The sequence below is a fragment of the Phyllostomus discolor genome, chromosome 6 (assembly GCF_004126475.2).
Source record: "Phyllostomus discolor isolate MPI-MPIP mPhyDis1 chromosome 6, mPhyDis1.pri.v3, whole genome shotgun sequence".
NCBI lineage: Eukaryota > Metazoa > Chordata > Mammalia > Chiroptera > Phyllostomidae > Phyllostomus > Phyllostomus discolor.
In genome coordinates, this window is record NC_040908.2 from 166,872,301 (window position 1) to 166,892,231 (window position 19,931).

At 60.1% G+C, this 19,931-nt stretch overlaps 1 protein-coding gene across 1 annotated transcript; it reads left to right on the forward strand.

Annotated features, from left to right (window-relative positions):
- The first annotated feature begins 187 nt into the window (after positions 1-187).
- RHOD (ras homolog family member D) lies at positions 188-8,869 on the forward strand. Its single transcript, XM_028516449.2, has 5 exons — positions 188-399; positions 4,620-4,707; positions 5,495-5,604; positions 7,564-7,698; positions 8,256-8,869. Exons 1-5 carry the CDS (start codon positions 268-270, stop codon positions 8,421-8,423), a joined length of 633 nt encoding a protein of 210 aa, XP_028372250.1. The 5' UTR covers positions 188-267; the 3' UTR covers positions 8,424-8,869.
- Positions 8,870-19,931: the final 11,062 nt, after the last annotated feature.

Genomic DNA, 19,931 nt, shown 5'->3' on the forward strand with positions numbered 1-19,931 from the left:
AAATCCCTCTTTAGTGGCTGAATGGGATGGGAGGGGAAGGGCCGGCGGCCAGTCGCCACGCCTCGTCGCCCCGCGCGCCCCGATCGCGGCCGGCCGGGGCCTCTCACCTGGACGCCCCAGCCGCCCGCCCGCCCCCTGCCCGGCTCGCACTTCCTCCCGCCGCCCCGCCCCTTCCACATTCCTGCCCCGCCGGGCCTTCCCCGCGCCGGCCTTCGCCGCAACCCGGCCGGACGCCGCTCCGCGCCCGGCCCCTCGGCCGGCCCCGCGATGAAGGCGTCCCAGGCCGCGAACGAGGAGGCGCCCCTCGGCGCGCGGTCCGTCAAGGTGGTCCTGGTGGGCGATGGCGGCTGCGGGAAGACGTCGCTGCTGATGGTCTTCGCCGAAGGGGCCTTCCCAGAGGTGAGTGCCAGAGCCCCCCCCCCCCCGCCCCGGCACGGCGCCCACGGCTGTGCGCGCATCCCCGCCGGGCCACGGACACGCACGGGCTCTCGGTGTGCCCCGTCTGCGCTGGAGCTGTCGGCGCCCACGGCTGTGTGCGCACCCCTGCCTGGCCGCGGTCCTGCAGGGGCTCCTGCTGTGCCCCGTTGTCGGGGCGGGGGCTGCCCGGGAGGTGTGCCCCTGCTAGCCTCCAGAGGGGTGCCCCCGCAGAGTGTGCCGGGGATCGAAGGCAGTTCTCACCTCGCCATCGGGAGTGAGGGCCTCCGTGATGTCGTCTGGGACGATGGCAGCCAGCTGGGAGGGGTGTCACAAGGCAGCCTGGCTCGGAGCAGGTCCCAAGGGAGCACTTGGTGGCACTGCCTGGCTGAGGGAAACCGACCTCTAGAGCCAGACCTCCTGGGTTCGAATCACGCCCTTGCCGTTTACAGCTGTGTGCCCTTGGGCAGGCGCCTTACCCTCTCTGTGCCTGTGCCCACCACCCCAGGGTTCGCTGCCAAGAATGAGCTCGTACAGGTCAGGCGTTCGGCTCAGGACCTGCAACAGGAAAGTGCTTCCTAAAGATAGCAAATGTCCTTCTTGGGAAAATCGTCTTTTCTTCCCCTGCGTTGCTCCTACCATGGACATCCCCTGGGCTCTGCCCTGGAGGATAAAAGCTCACCAGACTCGGGTCAGACAGCTGGTTGGCACCTTGGCACCCCTCTCGAGCTGTGTGGCCCTCAGTAACTTGCTTAGCCTCTCTAAGCCTCCGATTCCTCACACAGCCTCATGGGGAGGAGGGAACCAGGGCGGTGGAAGGTAGAATTCCAGTAAGGCTGAGGGATGACCCTGCGTGGTGCCTGGCATATCCCGGGCGCTTGGCCATGCTGACCGTCGGTCCTTCACCAGCACGCTCACTGACTGGGCAGACTTGCCAGGCCCCAGGACAGGAGCTGGACCCAGCCACCGGCCACCTCTCAGCCCAGCTCTCCTGGGAGCCGAGGGTTTGCTCTCGGCGTCTCTTCTCCCTGCTGCCTCTCCCGGCTCCCTGACCCTGGGGCTGGGTAGGCGCTGGGGAGGTGGATGGGGGAGGCAGGGGAGGCCGAGCCTGCCAACAGCCCGGACCTTTCTTTCCACTGTGGCGGCATCCAGCAGACTCTTGTGGTTGACGGAGCTGACGTCACCTCCTTTGGCCACGTTTTTTTTCAAGTCACATTTTTTTGTTAAGTTGTGGGAACTGTGTTTCCGGGCCCCCAGATGCTGCCCACGGGAACCCAGCAATTGTGGCTTAGGGGGGAGAGCGCCACAGAGAGGCCAGGCCGGCGGGCCCCAAGAGAGGGGCCGGGAGGGGCCATGCCTCACCACCAGCGTCCTGGGCTCTGGGCCCAGCGTCCCTGAAGCCGAGACCCATCCCGGTGTCGAAAGTGACAGTGTGGACGTGGGCACCTCACGGCCGATGAGATGTGCGCTGAAGGACACACTGGAGCTGGCCAAGGGCACGTTTGTCAACTGAGGGGTGGACCCGGCCTTGTCCGGGCTCCTCCCTGTTTGGGGACCCTGGTTCCCAGGAATCCCTCTGCCTCCGGGCACAGGAGAGTCGCCATCATTTAAAAGGAACAAGAGGTCCAAGAGTTGGGAAGTCTGAGGCCAGCCAGCCGGAGTCTGCCCTTAAGCGGCCGTGCTGGTTTAGAACCCAGGTCTCCCTGCTCTCCGCAGCTCCCAGTGCCCTGCCTGCTGCACCCAGCCTTCTCCTGCCTCCGGACGCCTCCTCCTGGCAGCCCTCCCAGCCCAGAGAGCCAGGAGCTAGGAGACTGGGGGCCCCATCTCCCAGGCATCCTGTCTGTAGCAAAGAGCAGAAAGCAGGCTGGGATTTGGAGGGCCCTCAGCGACTTTTGTCTGGTTGTGCCCCGACCTTGGGTTCAGGGCAGGGGCAGTTAGAGGAAAAGAACTCCTGCAGCAGGGGGGACTCCTGGGTGACATCTGAGACAGCAACCATCCCCACAGGGCCAAAGCCCAGGGACCCCACGGCAGCATGGCAGGGGACAGGGCAGGGACCAGCTGAGTCTTCCTGGTCCACAAAGGGACTGCCGTGGGCGTGCTGCTCAGGGAAGCCCCTGGCTCCCCTCTTGGGGGGCTACAGCCCCTGACCCTTCATGACCCCAGTGCCTGGCTGTACGCCCCCTGAGGGCAGACCCAAGCCTGAGTCACCTCTGCCCTGGTCTAGCCTGGCCCAGCCCTGCCTCTCTGGCTGAGGACAGCTCAGCAGACAAAGATTAGGCGCTTCTGGTCCTGTGGGCAGAGAGTGACCCTGCCTGGTGGTTCAAAGACCACGACGGAGGATGTAGACGGAGGCTCCAGGAAGACATTCCAGAGCAGGGGCAAGGGTCGCGACAATGACGAACCAGAGGAGCAACCCGGCCCCACAACGTGGAGTGGGGCTTTCCGGCTCAGTCCCGGCACAAGGGGCTGGAGTCGGTGCCCCCCGGTAAGGCAGGTGAAGCGCTGGGTGGCACGCTGCCCCTCCGGTCAGGAGGGCCCTGCGCGGGGCCTCTCTGCCATGAGTGACTGGCCGAGCGGGGAGCCGGGCAGGCGTCGGTGCCCTCCCGCTACAGGCTGGGGGGGGGGGAGGGGCACGCACCGGACGGATGGACAGTGGCTGGCGTGGACACTGTGCCTGGCAGCCAGCTGTCAAAGTGGCCGGTGCTGATGCTGGACCTCACCTGCCGGCCGGCCTTTCCCCATCACACTGTGAGGTGATGTGCTTCTCCTTGAACCAATGAGGAGACTGGCCGAAGGTCACGCAGCCGGTGGGTGCCGGAGCCAGTCCTAAGCTAGGCATACTGATTCCAAGGCACCATGTCACCCTGTCCCCCACCAGGCAGAGGGCCGTGGGCAGGCAAAGGGGGATGGGGAGGCAGGCGGAGGAGTTAGGAGACCGGGTGAGAGGCGATGAGAGTCCAGGGCGGGCTGAACCCCTGCCCCAGCGCCATCCGCATGTCTCCCTCTGCCCCAGCCTCCCGCTCTGGGGCTTGCCTTTCCCTTCACCTTCGCCTGACAGCTTCCCCAGCGCCCTGGGGGACAGCACCTCCCCAGCGCCCTGGGGGACGGCACCTCCCCAGACCTACCAGTAGGCGCCTGCCCTTCCCAGAGGCCAGGGCCTGACTCTCTGAGGCCCGGCCACAGGCAGGCCCCACACAGCACGGGCAGCACAGCAAGGACAGCCCCACTGACCACCCCTGAGCAAGTGAGTGAGGCCTGGGGAGCCAGCTGTCGCGGTCCCGTGTGCCCCTCTGGGCAGCGGGCTTGTGTGACAGAGTTTTGAAAACCTCCTCACCTGTCACTCAAACCTCATCTGTAAAAGCCCCGCGCCCTTGATTCCTGCGTACAAAACTCGTCCTCTTTCCACTCACCCACCCCCCTTTACGGAGAGGGAGCGAGCTCCAGGCTGGGACAGGGCACTGTGTCCCCGGGTGATCTCCCTTGGAGCCCGGACAGGGCAAGCGAGGGGCGGACGTCATCAGAGGTCGTGGGAGGGGGTCCCGGAGGAGGCGGCATTGGCAGGGGGCCTCGTGGGACTGGGAGGGGATGAGAGACCCAGAAGGGACCCACACAACGACACGCTCCCGGGCCGGCGCTGAGCCTGGTTTACGTCGGGCGCTGGGGCTTGTTCGTTTCCTGCGCCCACGGTCCAGACCTGGATCGGGGAAGGGTGTATGACCGAATACATGAATGAATGAATGAGCGAACAAACAACAGCAGGTTAACGCCGTTCCAGGAGGAGGGGACAGCGTGAGGGAAGGCTCAGAAATGGGACAGCCCACACGCCCCCCCCCTCCGAAGGGGACAAAGATAAAAATAACGGTGGCCGGCACGGGTGGAATGTTTATTTTGTGCCGGGCCCTGTGCTAGAGGCTCTGCATGGAGCACCTCGCGGAAGCCTTGCAGCAGCGCGCTGTGGCCGGCGCTTCTAATACCCCGCTTTGCGTCCGCGGGGGGGAGGGGGAGGCCGCCGCCCTGCCGGCACACAGCTAGCAAGTGGCGGCTCCGGGCCTCGGCCCCACCAGACCACTTCCAGAAACTACCACGTGCGGCCGACTCCCAGTGAGGGCGGTGCCACGGGCCTCCCTGGGCTCCGGCCTGCGCGCGGGGCCTACCCCCCTTCCGAAGTTGTCCTCACCGCCTCTCCTCGCCCCCTTCTTCCTCAGAGCTACGCCCCCACGGTGTTTGAGCGGCTCACCGTTAATCTGCAAATGAAGGGCAAACCTGTGCACCTGCAAATCTGGGACACGGCAGGTGGGTGTGCGAGGCTGGGGGAGGTACAGGGTGGGAAGAGGGGCCCCGGAGGGTGGGAACCAAGCCCCACCCCCTTCCTTCTGAACGGGGAGGCCGACCAATCTCTAGAAGACAGGTGTGGGCGGGGACTAGGACCCCCAGGAACTGAACCCTCCTTGCTTCTGAGCCTGGGTCCACGGCCTCCCCGACCCCAGGACGGCCCGACGTGTTCTGGAGACGTGGGGGAGGCCAGAGCTCTTGGCTCTCAAGGGGTGGACTGTTCCTAGACTCAGCGTTCCACCCTGGCTGCGGCTTCTGTAAGATCTGCCTGACCTTGACCTCTTCCCTCTAGCCTGCTGACCTTGCCCTCACGACAGTTCAGAGTCAGATTCACACCAGAGCTCAAAGCTAACCGCAGAGGGTCCCAGCAGCCTCCTCACCGTGCATGGGCAAAGATGTCTTTGCCGGAGTCCCGCCCGCCTCTCTCTCCTCACCCCTCCAAGCCCAGGGCAAAGCAGGCTTCTAAGTGATAGCCTCGGCCCCTCCAGGCTGGGCCTGCGCCTTGCCCCAACCTTCCAGAACAGGGATATCCCAGCAAGGGGCCTCACACAGGCCGGGGCTGGCATGTCCTGCAGGGGACACTGCCCCAAGGGGGACATTCATGCAGAATGGCAGTCTAAGGCCCTAATCCAGACACACACACACACACACACACACACTCAGTCTGGTGGTGTCCCCGGCGTGGTGCTGGGGAGGTGCGGACAGTGGGCAGGGGATCTGGAGAGAGTGACCTCACCCGTTCTACCAGGACAAGTGGACTATGACCGCCTGCGGCCCCTCTTCTACCCTGACGCCAGCGTCCTGCTCCTCTGCTTCGACGTCACCAGCCCACACAGCTTTGACAACGTCTTTAACCGGGTAGGCACTTGCGGGGGACGGGGAGGCACGGCCCCCACTCTCGGCCCAGCACACCGTCCGCGCTCAGCAGGCCCGGACGACATCCTCGCCGGTGCCCTCGGCAGCAACTTGCTGGAGGTGCCACCGGGATTCGGTGGGTGGGAGGGTCTGCCCTCTGGCTCCTGGTCCCGTGCCCCTTGCCGGCTTGCTGCTGCAGACTCAGAACACGGTGGTTCTCTGACCGTGCCCCTGCCAGAGGATGCTGGGTGACCCAGAGGCCCCGGGATCTCCCCGGCCTGGGCCTGGCCAAGGCCGCATCAGCTCTCGGCTCCCAGCAGCTCGCAGCCCCATCTGAGCGCTCGCCTCACAGCGGGCCTACGGGATGCCCCCAGTTATGTCAGGGGTCCAGGAGCTACACACAGGGGTCAGGGCCTCTGTGCACGGGGCTCCGGGACTCCTTGGGGCATCAACAATAACCACACACCGATGGGGGCGGCATTAGAACTCACCTCGTGCCGGGCCCTGTTCCGGGCACGCATATGTTTCCTTATCTAACCCCCTTCAACCTCAGGGGGCAGAGACTATTACTGCTCCCAGACTGGATCACTTTCTCCAAGAAGCACATCTCTGGAAGTGGTAACACGGGGATTTGAACCCAAGCATCCTGCTCCACGCAGTCATTCAGAAGTATTGACCGAGTGCATCTATGTGCTGGGCGCTATTCTAGGCACTGGGGACCAGGCTCAGTGGTGGTGGCTGGGACCGGGGTGCTAGGAGAGGGGGATGGTGAGCAGTGGGGGGATATTGAATCTGTTTGAGAGGTGAAGCCGTCAGCATTTGCAGGTGGTTTGGACGTGGGTGGGAAAGAGACACTTTGGCCAGAGTAGCTGGAAGGCGGGCTTGCCGTTTCTCAAGATGAGAAGGCGCAAGCTAGCAGTAGGGAGGTGGGAGGCGGGAGCCCGCTGGGCATTCCCGGGCAGGTGGCAGGTAGGCAGGTGGAAGTCTAAGCCTGCTGTTCCCGGGAGGGGGCTGGCCCTGGCTGGGCCTGGCCCATCCATTCAGGAGCTGCTAGTGTGGAAGAGCCATGGACTTGGGGCAGTCACCTGGAGGCCACCTGAAGGGCAAGAGCAGCTAGAGGAGAGGCAAGCCCACAGCTTGGGGGTAGGGTTGCTGGTAAGACCCAAGAAGAACCAGGAGAGTGGGGTCCTGGGGCGAAGTGCAGACCGGGTCTCGGAGGAGGGCACGATGGCCCTGGTGTCAGGGCTCAGGCAGGATGAGGGCCGAGGACTCCATTTGGGCTTAGCAAGGCGGAGACCCTTTGGGAGGGCAGTGTGGCAGAGGGCTAGGGTGTGGGGAATCTGCACAGGACGCCACACGGGCCTCACGTGGCTCCAGGAGCTAGCTGGGCCGGTGCCGAGTTTTCCTGAAGGGACACACAGGGCAGGCACGCAGTCCGGGACAAACAGAGCCTTGCCTCCAGACTCCCGGCTCCCGGTTCGTCATCCAGGCTGAAATAACCTGGAGCCTCACATTCCAAAGAGCAGCTGACTCAGGATGAGAGCGCTCCCTCCCACGGGCGAGCAGCTGCTGTAAGCACGTAAGCTGCTTTGTCTTTACAGGATCGCTCCCTGGCTTACACGTTCCACCCGGCCGGGGAGGCGGGGTCCCGGACACCGACCTCCAATCCTGCCAACTTCCCGTCGTGGCACCACGCCCAGTCAAGTCACATAGCCTCTCTGGGCCTCACTCGCCACACGTGTGCCATGGGATTCACTGGAAGTTGCTCCATAGGGGCGTGGGGGTTAAAGCGTTCGCAGGTGTGACATCTCGGAGCTGGCACAGAGCGGGGCTCCCCGGACGCTGGCTGTGCGGCTGCTCCAGCTGCCTGGGGAGCAGGAGGAAGGCCCGTTCTCCCCTCCGCGGAGAGGGCAGCTTCCCGGGCGCTGACACCCACCCCCTCCCCCGCCCCCTCCCCCGCAGTGGTACCCAGAGGTGAACCACTTCTGCAAGGAGGTACCCATCATCGTGGTGGGCTGCAAGACCGACCTGCGCAAGGACAGGTCCCTGGTGAAGAAGCTGCGGAAAAATAGGTTGGAGCCCGTGACCTACCACAGGGTAGGAAACCTGGCCCAGGGGCAGGGGTGCTGGGAGAGGGGACCACCGGGACACATGCACCATACGGGGTGCCGGGTGTCCGGCACACGCAGGGTGTGAGGGGCAGGGTAGGGGTCGCCTTGCGGGCAGCCCTGGGTCAGAGGCAGCTGGTGCTTGGACGTGGTCCCTAGAATACTCGGGAAGGTTCTGCCTGTGGAAGGGAGACCCAGTGATGGCCACCTCGGACAGTCCTACCCACCCGCATCACGGGGGGGGGGGGGGGGGGGGGACCTGCAGCCCACAGAAGACCCCCAGCTCCTCAGGCTGCAAGTCCCTCCCTGCGGCACCCCTGGGAAGTTAGTAGTACCTTGAGAGGCAGAGACCCAGCCCAGAACCGAGGCAGGAAACCCAGTGCAGCCCGTGCGGGCGCTTGGTCAAGCCAGGGGCACCCTAGAAAACCTCACCTGCTTTCGCGCTGGAGACTCCCGAGGATGGTGGCCGAGAGGGCCGCGGGGAGGCTGGGCGCGAGGTGCCCTGGCAGCCCCCACTCACGGCTGCCGGTCCGCTCTCCCTGCCAGGGCCAGGAGATGGCCAGGTCCGTGGGCGCGGTGGCGTACCTCGAGTGCTCCGCGCGGCTCCAGGAAAACGTCCATGCAGTCTTCCAGGAGGCGGCCGAGGTGGCCCTCAGCAGCCGCAGTCGCAACTTCTGGCGGCGGATCACCCGGAGCTTCTGCGTAGTGACCTGAGGGCACGCGGGGTCCCCCAGCCCAGATGGCCCCGGCAGCTCAGGACGGAGCTGGGCCGTGACCTATTGCCCCCTTGGTTAGACTGCGCCCTGTTCCCAGACTGTGACCGAACTGCCCCTCAGACAGATGGTCACCACAGAGGCTGCGCCCTGGACCCTGGGGCTGAGGTCCCCGGGCTGAAGCAAAACCCCTCTGTGGCCTGAGAAAGGGACTTCCCGGGTTCACCAGCCCTGCGGAGGTCTAGTCCCGGAGTCTCCTGGAATCCAGGCACCCCAAACTCGCAGCCTTGCAGCCTGGCGCCACCTCGCGGCTGTTCTCGGGCCTGCAGCTGGAGGTCCTAGGGCCACCACCTCCCCCACTGTGATCACAACTCACACCTGGCCCCTTCTCCCTTCACCCGCCCTTACAAGTGTTAACCGTAATGACTAAAATGACATCACCTTTCAGCTGTGGCATGTCTCTTTTTAAAAAAAAAATTATTTCTTGATTTGAGAGAGACACATCCATTTGTTGTTCCACTTATTTATGCATTCGTTGTTTGATTCTTGTATGTGCCCTGACTCGGAACCGAACCCTCAACCTTAGCCATCTGGACGATGCTCTAACCAACTAAGCTACCCTGTGAGGGCCACCACGCCTCTTGTTTCGAAATGCCTGTACACACGTGTTCCAGGTTGGACATGTCCCATGTAGGTCCCGGAGCCAGGCTGCCTGGCTCCAAGCCCTGCCCTCGGCCCCGCCCTTGGCTTCTCCCCTTCACTTTCTTTCTTCATTTTTTTTTTAAGATTTTATTTATTTATTTTTAGAGAGGGAAGGGAGGGAGGGAGAGAGGGAAACATCAATGTGCGGTTGCTGGGGGCCATGGCCTGCAACCCAGGTATGTGGCCTGACTGGGAATCGAACCTGCGACACTTTGGTTCAAAGCCTGAGCTCAATCACTGAGCTATGCCAGCCAGGGCTTCCCCTTCACTTTCTCTGAGAAGTGGAGGGGACCACTTGGCGCCACTTGGCATTGTCCTGTCTGTGTCCCCACGGGAGGGCCAGCTTCCCTAGAGCACAGACTGGGTTCGTTGGAATCCCTGTGCCTCGAACAGTACCTAGTATACAGGAAGTGCAGTCTCGGCCCCTGTGCCCCGAGAAGGAAGTCCAACTTCCACAGCCAGGGACTTGGGCTCTCCTGTATCTGCCCTCCGCCCACCTTCCCCTTCCCCGCTGGATGCCCTGACACCTAACCCCCCAGCCACACCCGGGGAGCACTAGCACCCACAGCAGCCTCCGTGCCTCTGCTCAGTCTGTTCCTCCACCTCAGCACACCCTTCCCCTCAGGGACTGTGCACCCACAGGCCCTTCTCCAGCAAGCCCTTGCATCTGCTGGCTTCCCTGCTCCCACCTCACTGCATCCACACCCCGAAGCATCCACTGTCCTGGTCAGGGCCCCTTGGCTGAGAAACTGGGTTTTTCTTCCTGAGCCATGGGAGAGGCCAGCTCGGACTCCTGAAGATGACAGGTCTGGTGGTGGGACCGGGTGTCTGGGAGGGTGGGAGGGGGGACCCGTTGGGCAGCTACAGACGTCCAGAAACCAGGAGCAAGCCACCACACGTCAAGGCCAGGTGACTTCTCTCGGCAAGGATGGACTGTAGGAAGGGCGGGGACGCTGAGAGCGAGAGAAGAATGCTGGCCTCTCCCCTACACGAGACACTCGGAGAAGGAGAGCCCCCTCCAGGCGCCGGGACTGGGAGAGGTGGGAGTGTCAGATGACCGGTTTGCAGCTTCAGGCCCGATCCTGCCCGTGCGCCCCACGCAGCCCCGTCCCGGGTGTCACAGGCAGGCACAGCGAGTGGCAGCACTGGGAGACACCCGCCCACCAAGCAGCCAGGGTGGTTATTACCCGTGGTTGTTCCCCTCCTCCTCGCCAGCCAGACCGTGCAGCTCCTTGCAGCCCGGCCTGGTGGGCAGCTCCTTGCAGCCCGGCCTGGTGGGACGGGCGCAGCCAGACAGGTGGGAGCGGGGGAAGGTGAATCCCAGCAGCCAGTGGGGCTAAGAGCCACAAACCACAGTGCCTTCGTCTCTCCACGCCACCTCCGCCTGGCCTTGGGCTGCCTGCCAGGAAGGCGAGGGGTGGAGGTGGGGACCCCAAGTCATCTCCAGGACAGGCCGCTCCCTGGCATCGTCGGGTGGCCAGGGCGGGGCGCACTCTGTCTGTGAGTCACGAAGCTTCCCTCTTTCCCTCTGCCTGGACAGCATCCTGGGCCTCACACGTGGGTGTGGGGAAGGGGTGGCGGCTGGCAGATCACCCCACTTCAGGTCACCTTCTTTGCCCCCAGGAAGTCATCCCAAAGCCACAGTGGGGCAGGGGGCAGGAACCAGCAAAGCCTGTGGCCCAGCCGAGGTGCAGAGAGGTCCAGAACTGAGTCACTGACACCCACCCTACATGCCAGAGCTTGACCTCCAAGTTCAATGCTTCTGATTAAGGATTATGGAAAGTATGGCAATTTCCTGGGTTCAAATCCCGGTTCTGCCATTGACCAGCTCTGTGACTCTGGAGGAGTCACTAGGGCTCTCTCTCTGTCAGTTGCCTTACATGGAAAAGGAGGCGAAGGGTAGCACCGACCTCCTGGCAGTCGCATGAGCTCATGCCACTGGTGCTTATTCACTCAGTGTCAGCTACGAACTGCAGTTACTAACTGGGAAACGAGGGCCATTATTCACGCCGCAAGGTTGTTGCAGGATCTGCGGAGCAGGAGCAAGCATGGACGTGTTGGATGGATGCTGGTCTCCTTTTCCCAATCTGGGTCACCACACCCTGGGAGGAGGAGGAGGGAGGGAGCCCAGACCCTCCTGGTAACAAGGATGGGAAAGCCTCAGAGGGCCGTGGTCAGGGAGTAGGAGGCTCTTTGTGGGGCCAGCAGGACCCTGGGCGTGGAGCCAGGAGGATGGACGGGAATCCCTCCAGGGTTTGTGTTTGCAGAGGAGACACCAAGCCTGGTCCCGTGTTGATCAGAGGAGGGGGGAGGGGGAAGGTGACAAGGATGTGGTTTTTGCTTTCCAAGCCTCCATCCCCCGTGCTCCATGGGAGTTCTGATGGGGACACAAGCAGCCGGGGAGGCGAGCGTCCAGTATTCGCTCCGCAGCCTGCTCCTGCCACTGAGAGAAACAGGGGGGCCAGGCAGGTGCTTCCCACTGAATGAAAGACACAGCCAACCCAGGGCTCCCCACCGCACCCATGCCCCTGCAACCCGGTTGTTCTAGGACCCTCGCTCCTTTCTGGCCGGGCCCTGTAGGTGACAGTCTGCACATCCTGCCTCATTCTGTCCTTACGACCCCTTACTTGACAGACGAGAAAACACGTTCAGAAAGCTAACGAGCAGGACAAAAGGCAGCGAGTGGCAGAGCTGGGCACCCGGACACAGCATGAGATGGGACTCCCAACTCCTGACCTCCCCTGGGCACTGGCCGACATCTGGGCCTCCACCAGCAGAGGGCAGCAGGGCCCAGGAAGAGGAGCCTTCCCCCAGCCAGGGGAGGCCAGCCTCCAGACCGGCCAGGAGATCAGATCTGCCCCAGCTCACCTTAGTGTCCTGGGGCACTTCCGGGGACACATCACTCCCACCGGCTGCTACCCACTGAGTGACACCCACCCCACGGTTGTGCTGCAGAAAAAACCAGCCTCGGAGTGGCCACGGGATTTGGTCATTCTGGCCAGTCTGGGTGCGCTGTCCTGTTTGTTCTGGCTCTAGGTCAGAATCTAAGGTCCAGATCCTGGCCCTACAATGCCCACCTTGCAGGGTTATGGTCAAGTTTGTGGGCTGGAGTGAGATCGAAGGAAACAGCCAAGCCCCTCCGAGGGGGCCGCATAACCCAGGCTCACTTTTTACTTTATGCTACACCTGGGGCGGCAGGTGGGGACTGAGGGCTCTCGGGCCCTGCTCTTCTCCCCTGAAATTTCTACGCCGCAATTTGTGACCTAGTTCAGAGAAATGATCGAAACTCTCCAAGAATGTCAAGGAACCCCAGGGTGTGCTCCCCGAATGTAAAGTGCTGCGAGCCGGCACCTGGGGCCAGAATTATTGCAGGGTGGGGGGTGGGGGGCCGATGCGAGCAGCAGGAGGAGAAGGGAAGAGGAGGACCTGGAGGACCCCTGGACCCCGGGACCTTCCTGCTGGAGAACTAGCCCGCATGGAGACCCACAGGAAGCAGCCGGGAAAGTTTCAAAATTTTCTTCTCCGTGTACTCCCGACAGCTGAAGGAGCTGAGTCATGTGACAAAGCATAGTCACGTGACCCAGAGGTGACACACACACACACACCCCTTCAGGGCTTCCCTCTGGCCCAACAACGCCACTTTAGACACCCGAGCCCTCCTTTCAGTTTCCCCGCTCCAACTCCACCCCCCTCACAGAGAGATGTTGCCAGATAAGGAGTACTTGACAATTGTCACGTACCCTAGGTTCCTCTGGGCCACTCCACTCACCTCTGCCCCACCCCCGGGCCGACACCACCTGACCACAGGGTGTTGGGAATGCCCCTGTCAACCGGAGATTCCTCTTCCTGGAGTCGCTGGCCCAACTCCCTCCTCCCGCTTGCTGGACTCTCTTCCCGAGGGACTCGGCCGGCCGTCTGTCGTCTGTCGTGTTTGCCACATTCGTTGTGGTCGCTTCGGTTCAGCCACAACTCTTTGTTGAGCACTCACTACAAAACCTGCCCCTGGACCCTCCCCATCTCTCCGTCCTCCGCGCAGCCTTGCTGGGAGGCTGCGTCCTTCCCTTTGGGAAGCTGGGCCGCCCAAGCGACCCTCACTGTCCCCGGACCCTGGCAGCCAGGACTTCAGCAACAACCGTTGCTCCTGCTCTCTCCCAACCCCTCCTCGGGACTTTGAATCTGAGTCAAGAGACGAAGAAGGGATGTTTAAACTCATTTTGGTGACACTGGCAGTATTTTTTTTTCTTTAACAAGTACCAGACGGTTCTAATATTAACTCATCCAACCCTCATAACCACGCTACTAGGTAGGTACAGTTATCAGCAGCCCTATTTTACAGATGAGGAAAGTGAGGGGCAGAGAGGCTAAGAAACTTGTCCAATGTCACAAGCCAGCAAGAGATGGGTCTAGGATTCGAGCCTGGGCCCAGTGCATGCGACACCCAGGCCGTGGGTGGGGGTGGCACGCCAGTAGGCAGTGTCCAGCAGGGGAAACCTGGGCTGTGACAGACTGTCTGCTCCCCAGCTCTGAGTGGCCCGGAAGCCTTCCCATCAGACCCTTTCCCACCGGAAAACCGGCCCCTTCTGATGTTCACACGCTCTGAAGAGGTCAGAGTAGTTGAGATCCCGCACAAAGGAAAAACTGGAAAACAGAAAACAGGATTTAAGCCCTGGCTGGTGCGGCTCAGTGGACTGACTACCGGCCTGGTCTGGGAACCGAAAGTCGCCAGTTTGATTCCCAGTCAGGGCACCTGCCTGGCTTTTGAGCCAGATCCCCAGCTGGGGGCGAGTGAGAGGGAACCAGTCGATGTATCTCTCCCACATCATGGTTTCTCTCTCTTCCTCCCTCCCTTCCCCTCTCTCTACAAATAAATAAGCTCTTTTAAAAACTAGGATTTAAAATACTCTGTTTCATGGTCAACCCAAATAAATGACTTGATATTTTCTTTTCTTTTTTCTAGGAAAAACTTTTGGGCAGTTGTAATTGCACTGTCATCACAGTTTTGAATTCGGCTCTTCACTTAACATTTTAGCCTAAACATCCCTATATCCCAAACAACCTGTGACTATTGTTTTTTTATTTTAGAATAATTTTAGATTTAAACAAGAATCACAAAGCCCTGACTGGCATAGCTCAGTGGATTGAGCGCGGGCTGCAAACCAAAGCATCACAGGTTCGATTCCCAGTCAGGGCACATGCCTGGGTTGCAGGCCACGGCCCCCAGCAACCACACATTCATGTTTCTCTCTCTCTCTCTTTCTCCCTCCCTTCCCTCTCTAAAAATAAATAAATAAAATCTTTAAAAAAAAAGAATCACAAAAATATAGTCCCCAGAAACCTTTCACTTAGCTTCCTCTGTTAACATTCATTTACCAAAACTAAGAAATTAACATTAATACCTGGCTGGTGTAGCTCAGTGGATTGAGTGCGGGCTGGGAACCAAAGTGTCCCAGGTTCAATTTCCAGCCAGGGTACATGCCTGGGTTGCAGGCCAGAATCCCCAGCAACCGCACATTGAATCAATCTCTCTCTCTCTCTCTCTCTCTCTCCCCCTTCCTCCCTTCCCTCTCTAAAAAAAAAAAATAATAAATAAATAAAATATTTAAAAAAGGATTAAAAAACATTTATTAAAAAAAAAGAAATTAACATTAATAGCATTAATTGAATTCCAGACTTGTTTTCCCCAAGTTTTTCACTAATTTTGTTGTTGTTGTTGTTGTTGTTGTTGTTACACAATCCAACCCCAGGATACCATGGTGCATTTAGGTGAATATCATTTTATGTGGCTGCATATTATTTCATCTAGTGAATAACTAGAAATTTTTAAAAGATTTTATTTATTTATTTTTAGAGAGGGACGGGAGGGAGAAAGAGAGAGAGAGAAACATCAATGTGCGGTTGCTGGGGGCCGTGGCCTGCAACCCAGGCATGTGCCCTGACTGGGAATCGAACCTGTGACGCTTTGGTTCGCAGCTCGCGCTCAATCCACTGAGCTACGCCAGCCAGGGCGAATAACTAGAAAGTTTAAAACCCGTTGGCTGTTGTACATTTATTTACATTGTTTCTAGTTTTTCTGCTAGCAAGCTTATTTGAAAACATCAAATGCTATTTAAACAGGAGCCCTGCTGAGTGAGCAGCAGAGCTTCTCACTGCTCCACTGCCCTGCATCGCCCCACCCCCACCCACCCCCGTGAGCACGCACGCACGCACGCACACAAACACACCCGCGGGCAGAAAAGGAAACCTAGGTTAGCAAACTCCCCCGAGGTGACACCGTGCTGGAGGATGCAGGCTCAGGCCTGCCTGCTTCTGCATCCTGTCTGGAGTGACCGACCGACTGTCCCCTACCTGAAATTCTGTCCCATCCAAGTGCTACTGAGGCTTTTATTCTTCATTGTTTGAGGGAGCCTAGGAATCGGTAAACCAGAGAAGAAAGGTTTTAAAGAAGAGAAAATTCTTCCTGGCTTTTTCCATGACACTCGTGGTAGCGGATACATTGACTTACTGTCAGTCAACGCGGCCAACCCAGTGGGCGGGGCCTCGGCTTCCTCTTGGGGAAAGTGGCGGCGATGACCCATCCTCCCAACAGGCCCGCTTGCAGGGCCCTGGCCCGCGGAGTGCCAGCAGGTGGGAGGCTAGCGGCGCGCCACGGGGGCCGCTCTGTCATTAGAGGTGTCCCTGCAGACTGAGAGCCAACCCAAAGGGCAGCTCTGCAGTAGAACCTTTTGGGGGAGGGGGTGTTGCCTTCCTCTCCCACCACTCCGGTCTTGTGCTACTGTTTAGGGCTCGTCTCAAGGGTCGCCTGGGGTGGGCGATTATCTACCAGCTCACTCAGTGTTCCCAACAACCCTAACTAGGTGGGTGTTCTTAACACAGATGGGGACCGTGCAAGACTTCCCAGGATCTGAACCCAGGAACTTCACGATCTTCACCGTTACACTGCACTGGACCCCCCCTTACCCTGCGGCCGCAGCCTTCCCGGTCCTCCCGCCCCGCTGCCCCTCAGGCCTTCGCTCCAGCGGCCGGCCCCAGCGCTCCCCTACCCAACAGGGAGACCGAGACGTGGCTGGAGCCGGCAGAGCAAGTGCTCCGGCGAAGAAGAGGGAAGGCAGGAAAGAAGGAAGGAAGGAAGAGATGGGAGAGAAAATGAACAATTTTAGAAATAATTGTATTTTATATGAAAAGTTCATCAAAGCCCCAAATCTGTAATTCCTAGCTAATCATGAGAAACACCAACCGCCCACCGAGGGTCACTCCACGAACTACCTGACAGGTCCCCGTCAAAACTGTCAAACTCAGGCCCTGGCTGGAGTAGCTCAGTGGATTGAGCGCGGGCTGCGAACCAAAGTGTCTCAGGTTCGATTCCCAGTCAGGGCACATGCCTGGGTTGCAGGCCATGACCCCCAGCAACCGTACATTGATGTTTCTGTCTCTCTCTTTCTCCCTCCCTTCCCTCTCTAAAAATAAATAAATAAAATCTTAAAAAAAAAAAAAAAAACTGTCAAGCTCCTCAAAAATAAGGCAAGTCTGGGAAACGGTGACAGCCCAGAGGAGCCTGGGGCTAGTGTGACACCCAAAGGTCCCGTGGAGGCCTGGATGGGACCCTGGGACAGGAGAAGACTTGAGTTACAAACTAAGGACATCTGCATCTGCGTGAGGCATGGGCTCCGACTAAACGGGTCAGCTCTCACCCATCCCTTTAACAACAATGGAGCCGGGCTGGGACACTACTCACAGGGAACACTGAGTGCAAGGGGGGAGCGAAACTCTGTTCTGTCTTCACATTTTTCCGTAAGTCTGAAAGCTCTAAAATACAACGGTTATTTAAAAATGAACCCAGCAGGCCCTGGCCAGGTGGCTCAGTGAGGGCGCGCACCGTCCGGATGAGCCAAGGTTGAGGGCGCGATCCCTGGTCCCGGCACAGACAAGAACCAGCCGGTGAGAGTGTACACTGAACAACGAAGTGACGTTTCTTTCTCCTTCTCTCTCCCTTCCTCTCTCTCTCAAAAATCAGTCAATACAAACTATCTTAAACTTTTAATGAAAGTAGCCCTATCAGGAGCACTCTCCGGAGGCCGTTGGACGTCCTAGGATCTACGCTAGGGTAGGGCCCGTCATCTCAGCTGGGAGCCTCGAAACACCCTCGTCCTCGGGGCCTGAGCCCCCTGCGCCGCAAGGGCTTCCCGAAAGCTGCCGAGAAGGCAAGCCTGCTGAGGGCAGGTGCGAGAGGCCTTGCGACAGCTCTTCGGGGGGGGCCCCCCCACAGTGCAGGGAATGTTCATTGAATGCGTGTGGGCTGTGTACGGCCTGGACTGCCCCGCCTCCAGGCGAGACAGATAAGACGGATACGGTTCACACCTACGTGCGAAATTCAAGTTCGGGACTGGAACACAGACCCAAAGGAAAGTGGGGGGGGGGACCTCCTGAGGTTTAAACAAATAGAATCCGGTAGCTGACAATAGAAATGTTAACAGCCTGTGATGGGTTTGTTCACACATTTTTACTCTCCGGTGCGGTGTATCTCCCAAGCCCAAGTGCCCTTAGCCCAGGAATTGGAGAAGCCGGTTAAATCAGTAAATTATCCAAACTCGCTTTCAGATCAGATCTAAAAGCACTTAGGCGCAATGAGCTCATTTGCGAGCCCCAGGGCCTGGCCCTGCCCCTGAGCTGGCAGCCTGAGTGACCCTGGTTTCGAGGGCCCGGGACACCAGTCCCCGACTCTGGCCCCAAGGTCTCTGGGTGGCAGGCACAGCAGCTCCCAGGGCCTCCCCAAACTCGCTGGCCCCTCCTCCCCCACTTCCCCGCCCACCCCACCCTGCCAGCCTCCGCGGCAGAAAGGATTACGACAGGTATTAAAAAGGCTTTGGAGCTGGGCGGAGATCCCAGGTCACCCCCTCATTGGGGAGGCAGGTCGTTTGATGGGGCACAGCTGTCCTCTCGCCAGAAGGAGCCCTGATGCCCCCACTCACCTAGCCAGAGCCTCCCTGTGCCTCTGAAGTTCTGTTCAGTTCGGCCTCACAGGGCAGTGGTCTGTGGTCACCTGTGCCCGGGGTGGGGCCCCGGAATGGGGGGTCATGGTGGACCTGAGGGAAGAGTTTTGGGCTCTGCCGGGTGGGAGGGCCTTGGAGAATTTCTGCAGCCCGGCCGAGGGTGGGGCAGAGCAGGGCGGGAGCCACACGCAGGACGGCCGGGCGGCACTGCAGACGCGCCTGCACGGAGGATGCTGAGGCACACGCCCAGGCCGAAAACAAGTCGGGGGCAGCACCGAGACCCTTCACCTCAGGAGCCAAGGCCCAGTTTGTCCCCAGCCCCAGCCCCCTTCCCCCAGAGCTGCTCTGTCGGCTCCCACCAAGTACACACCTGACATCGTGGCCACTGAGAGCTGCGGGCAAGACTCGGACCAGATCTCCCTTCAGGAGGGGACCCTGCCCCCACAGCCATGTACACGTTTTAGAAGAGTCTTTCGCACCAGCCACACAAGCTGCCCTGAGCCCTTCTGAAAAGCCCACCTTACCTGCCCCAGCTCCCTCCTCCCCTCCCTGAAGAGGGCAGCTGCCCCCAGCCCCCCACCACCTCCTCCAAACTGCAGGGGGAGGCTACCGGGATCCCAGGGAGACAGGGTCAGTGTGTCCGTGGGCACAGAGCAGACTTCGCGCTCGGGGCCGCCTGCACCCTGGCTGCAGCCCTTGCAAACCCTCCCACCCCTGGCCCTGTCTGGCACCGGAGGCGGTTGAAGAGAAGGCACTTTAACTCCCAGCCCGGGCTTTCTCTCGGAAGCCAGCAGAGCTTCAATTTAACAAACTTGCCTCCCGCCCGCCCGGGAGTATCTCAGGACAAAATGGAACAGAGCTTGAGTGGTACAGTCCAAAGTATCTCCAGCCCTGACCAAGGGGCTCAGTTCTTTGGGCAGTGCCACCCTGCAAAGGAAAACATGGCCGGTTCGATGCCTGGCCAGGGCACATGCCTGGGTTGCACTTCGGTCCCCCGTTGGGGGGTGAATGTGAGAGGCAACCAGTGGATGCTTCTCATGGATGTTTCTCTCCCTCCACTTCCCCTCTTTATAAAATTCATCACCTCAGTCCCCAAGGAGCCCAGCGTCGCCACAGGCACAGCTGAGCTATGAAGGCTCAGGGTCACTCCGCTCAGATCTGTCACAAGGCTGTGAGCGCCCAGGACCCAGCTGGTCCTGAGAGCACATCGATGCCAGGCGAGGCCAGAAACGGTTCACAGAAGGATCCTGACCACGTTGCCCTCCCCACTGCCCAGGTCCTCCTCCTGAGCGGCTGTCACCCCATCGTGGCCGCTGTCACTTCCCCCCACTGGACTGTGGTTCCATTTAAGAGAAAAGGCAGTGTCTTCTTCACCCCTTGCAAACAAACCTCATGCTCACTGGTGCCTGACAGGGCAACCCCCACATCGGGCTCCTCAACATTTCCCGTGGACACATCTCATCCCACGCCCCACAGCCGTGCCCGTCCCCGGCCCACGTTGCCAGACCCTAGCCTGGCACCCAGGGAAGCTCCTTCCTCACCACGTCCCTGCCCCCCACTCATGGCCACCACCTTCCTGTTCGCCTTCCTGGGGGAGGCCCTCTGGGAAGCCAGCAGTCCTCCCCGAGTTTCTTTATGTGTCACTTATCATTTCACACACACGCGTGCGCACACACACGGCCTTTTATATGTCAACAGTGCAGGAACATAACCTCCCTGTGTTTTTATTTTTCTAACCCTCACCCCGGGACGTGTTTACTGATTTTAGAGAGAAAGAGAGAGAGAGAAGCCACCTCCAGAGAGAGACATAGACGGGTGGC

What these genes read in the sequence shown, in the direction of transcription:
- RHOD (XM_028516449.2), top strand. Translation starts at nt 268, where the DNA reads ATGAAGGCGTCCCAGGCCGCGAACGAGGAGGCGCCCCTCGGCGCGCGG. An exon ending in GCAAATCTGGGACACGGCAG is followed by an intron (nt 4,708 to 5,494) that starts GTGGGTGTGCGA and finishes CCGTTCTACCAG; the next exon opens with GACAAGTGGACTATGACCGC. An exon ending in TTGACAACGTCTTTAACCGG is followed by an intron (nt 5,605 to 7,563) that starts GTAGGCACTTGC and finishes CCTCCCCCGCAG; the next exon opens with TGGTACCCAGAGGTGAACCA.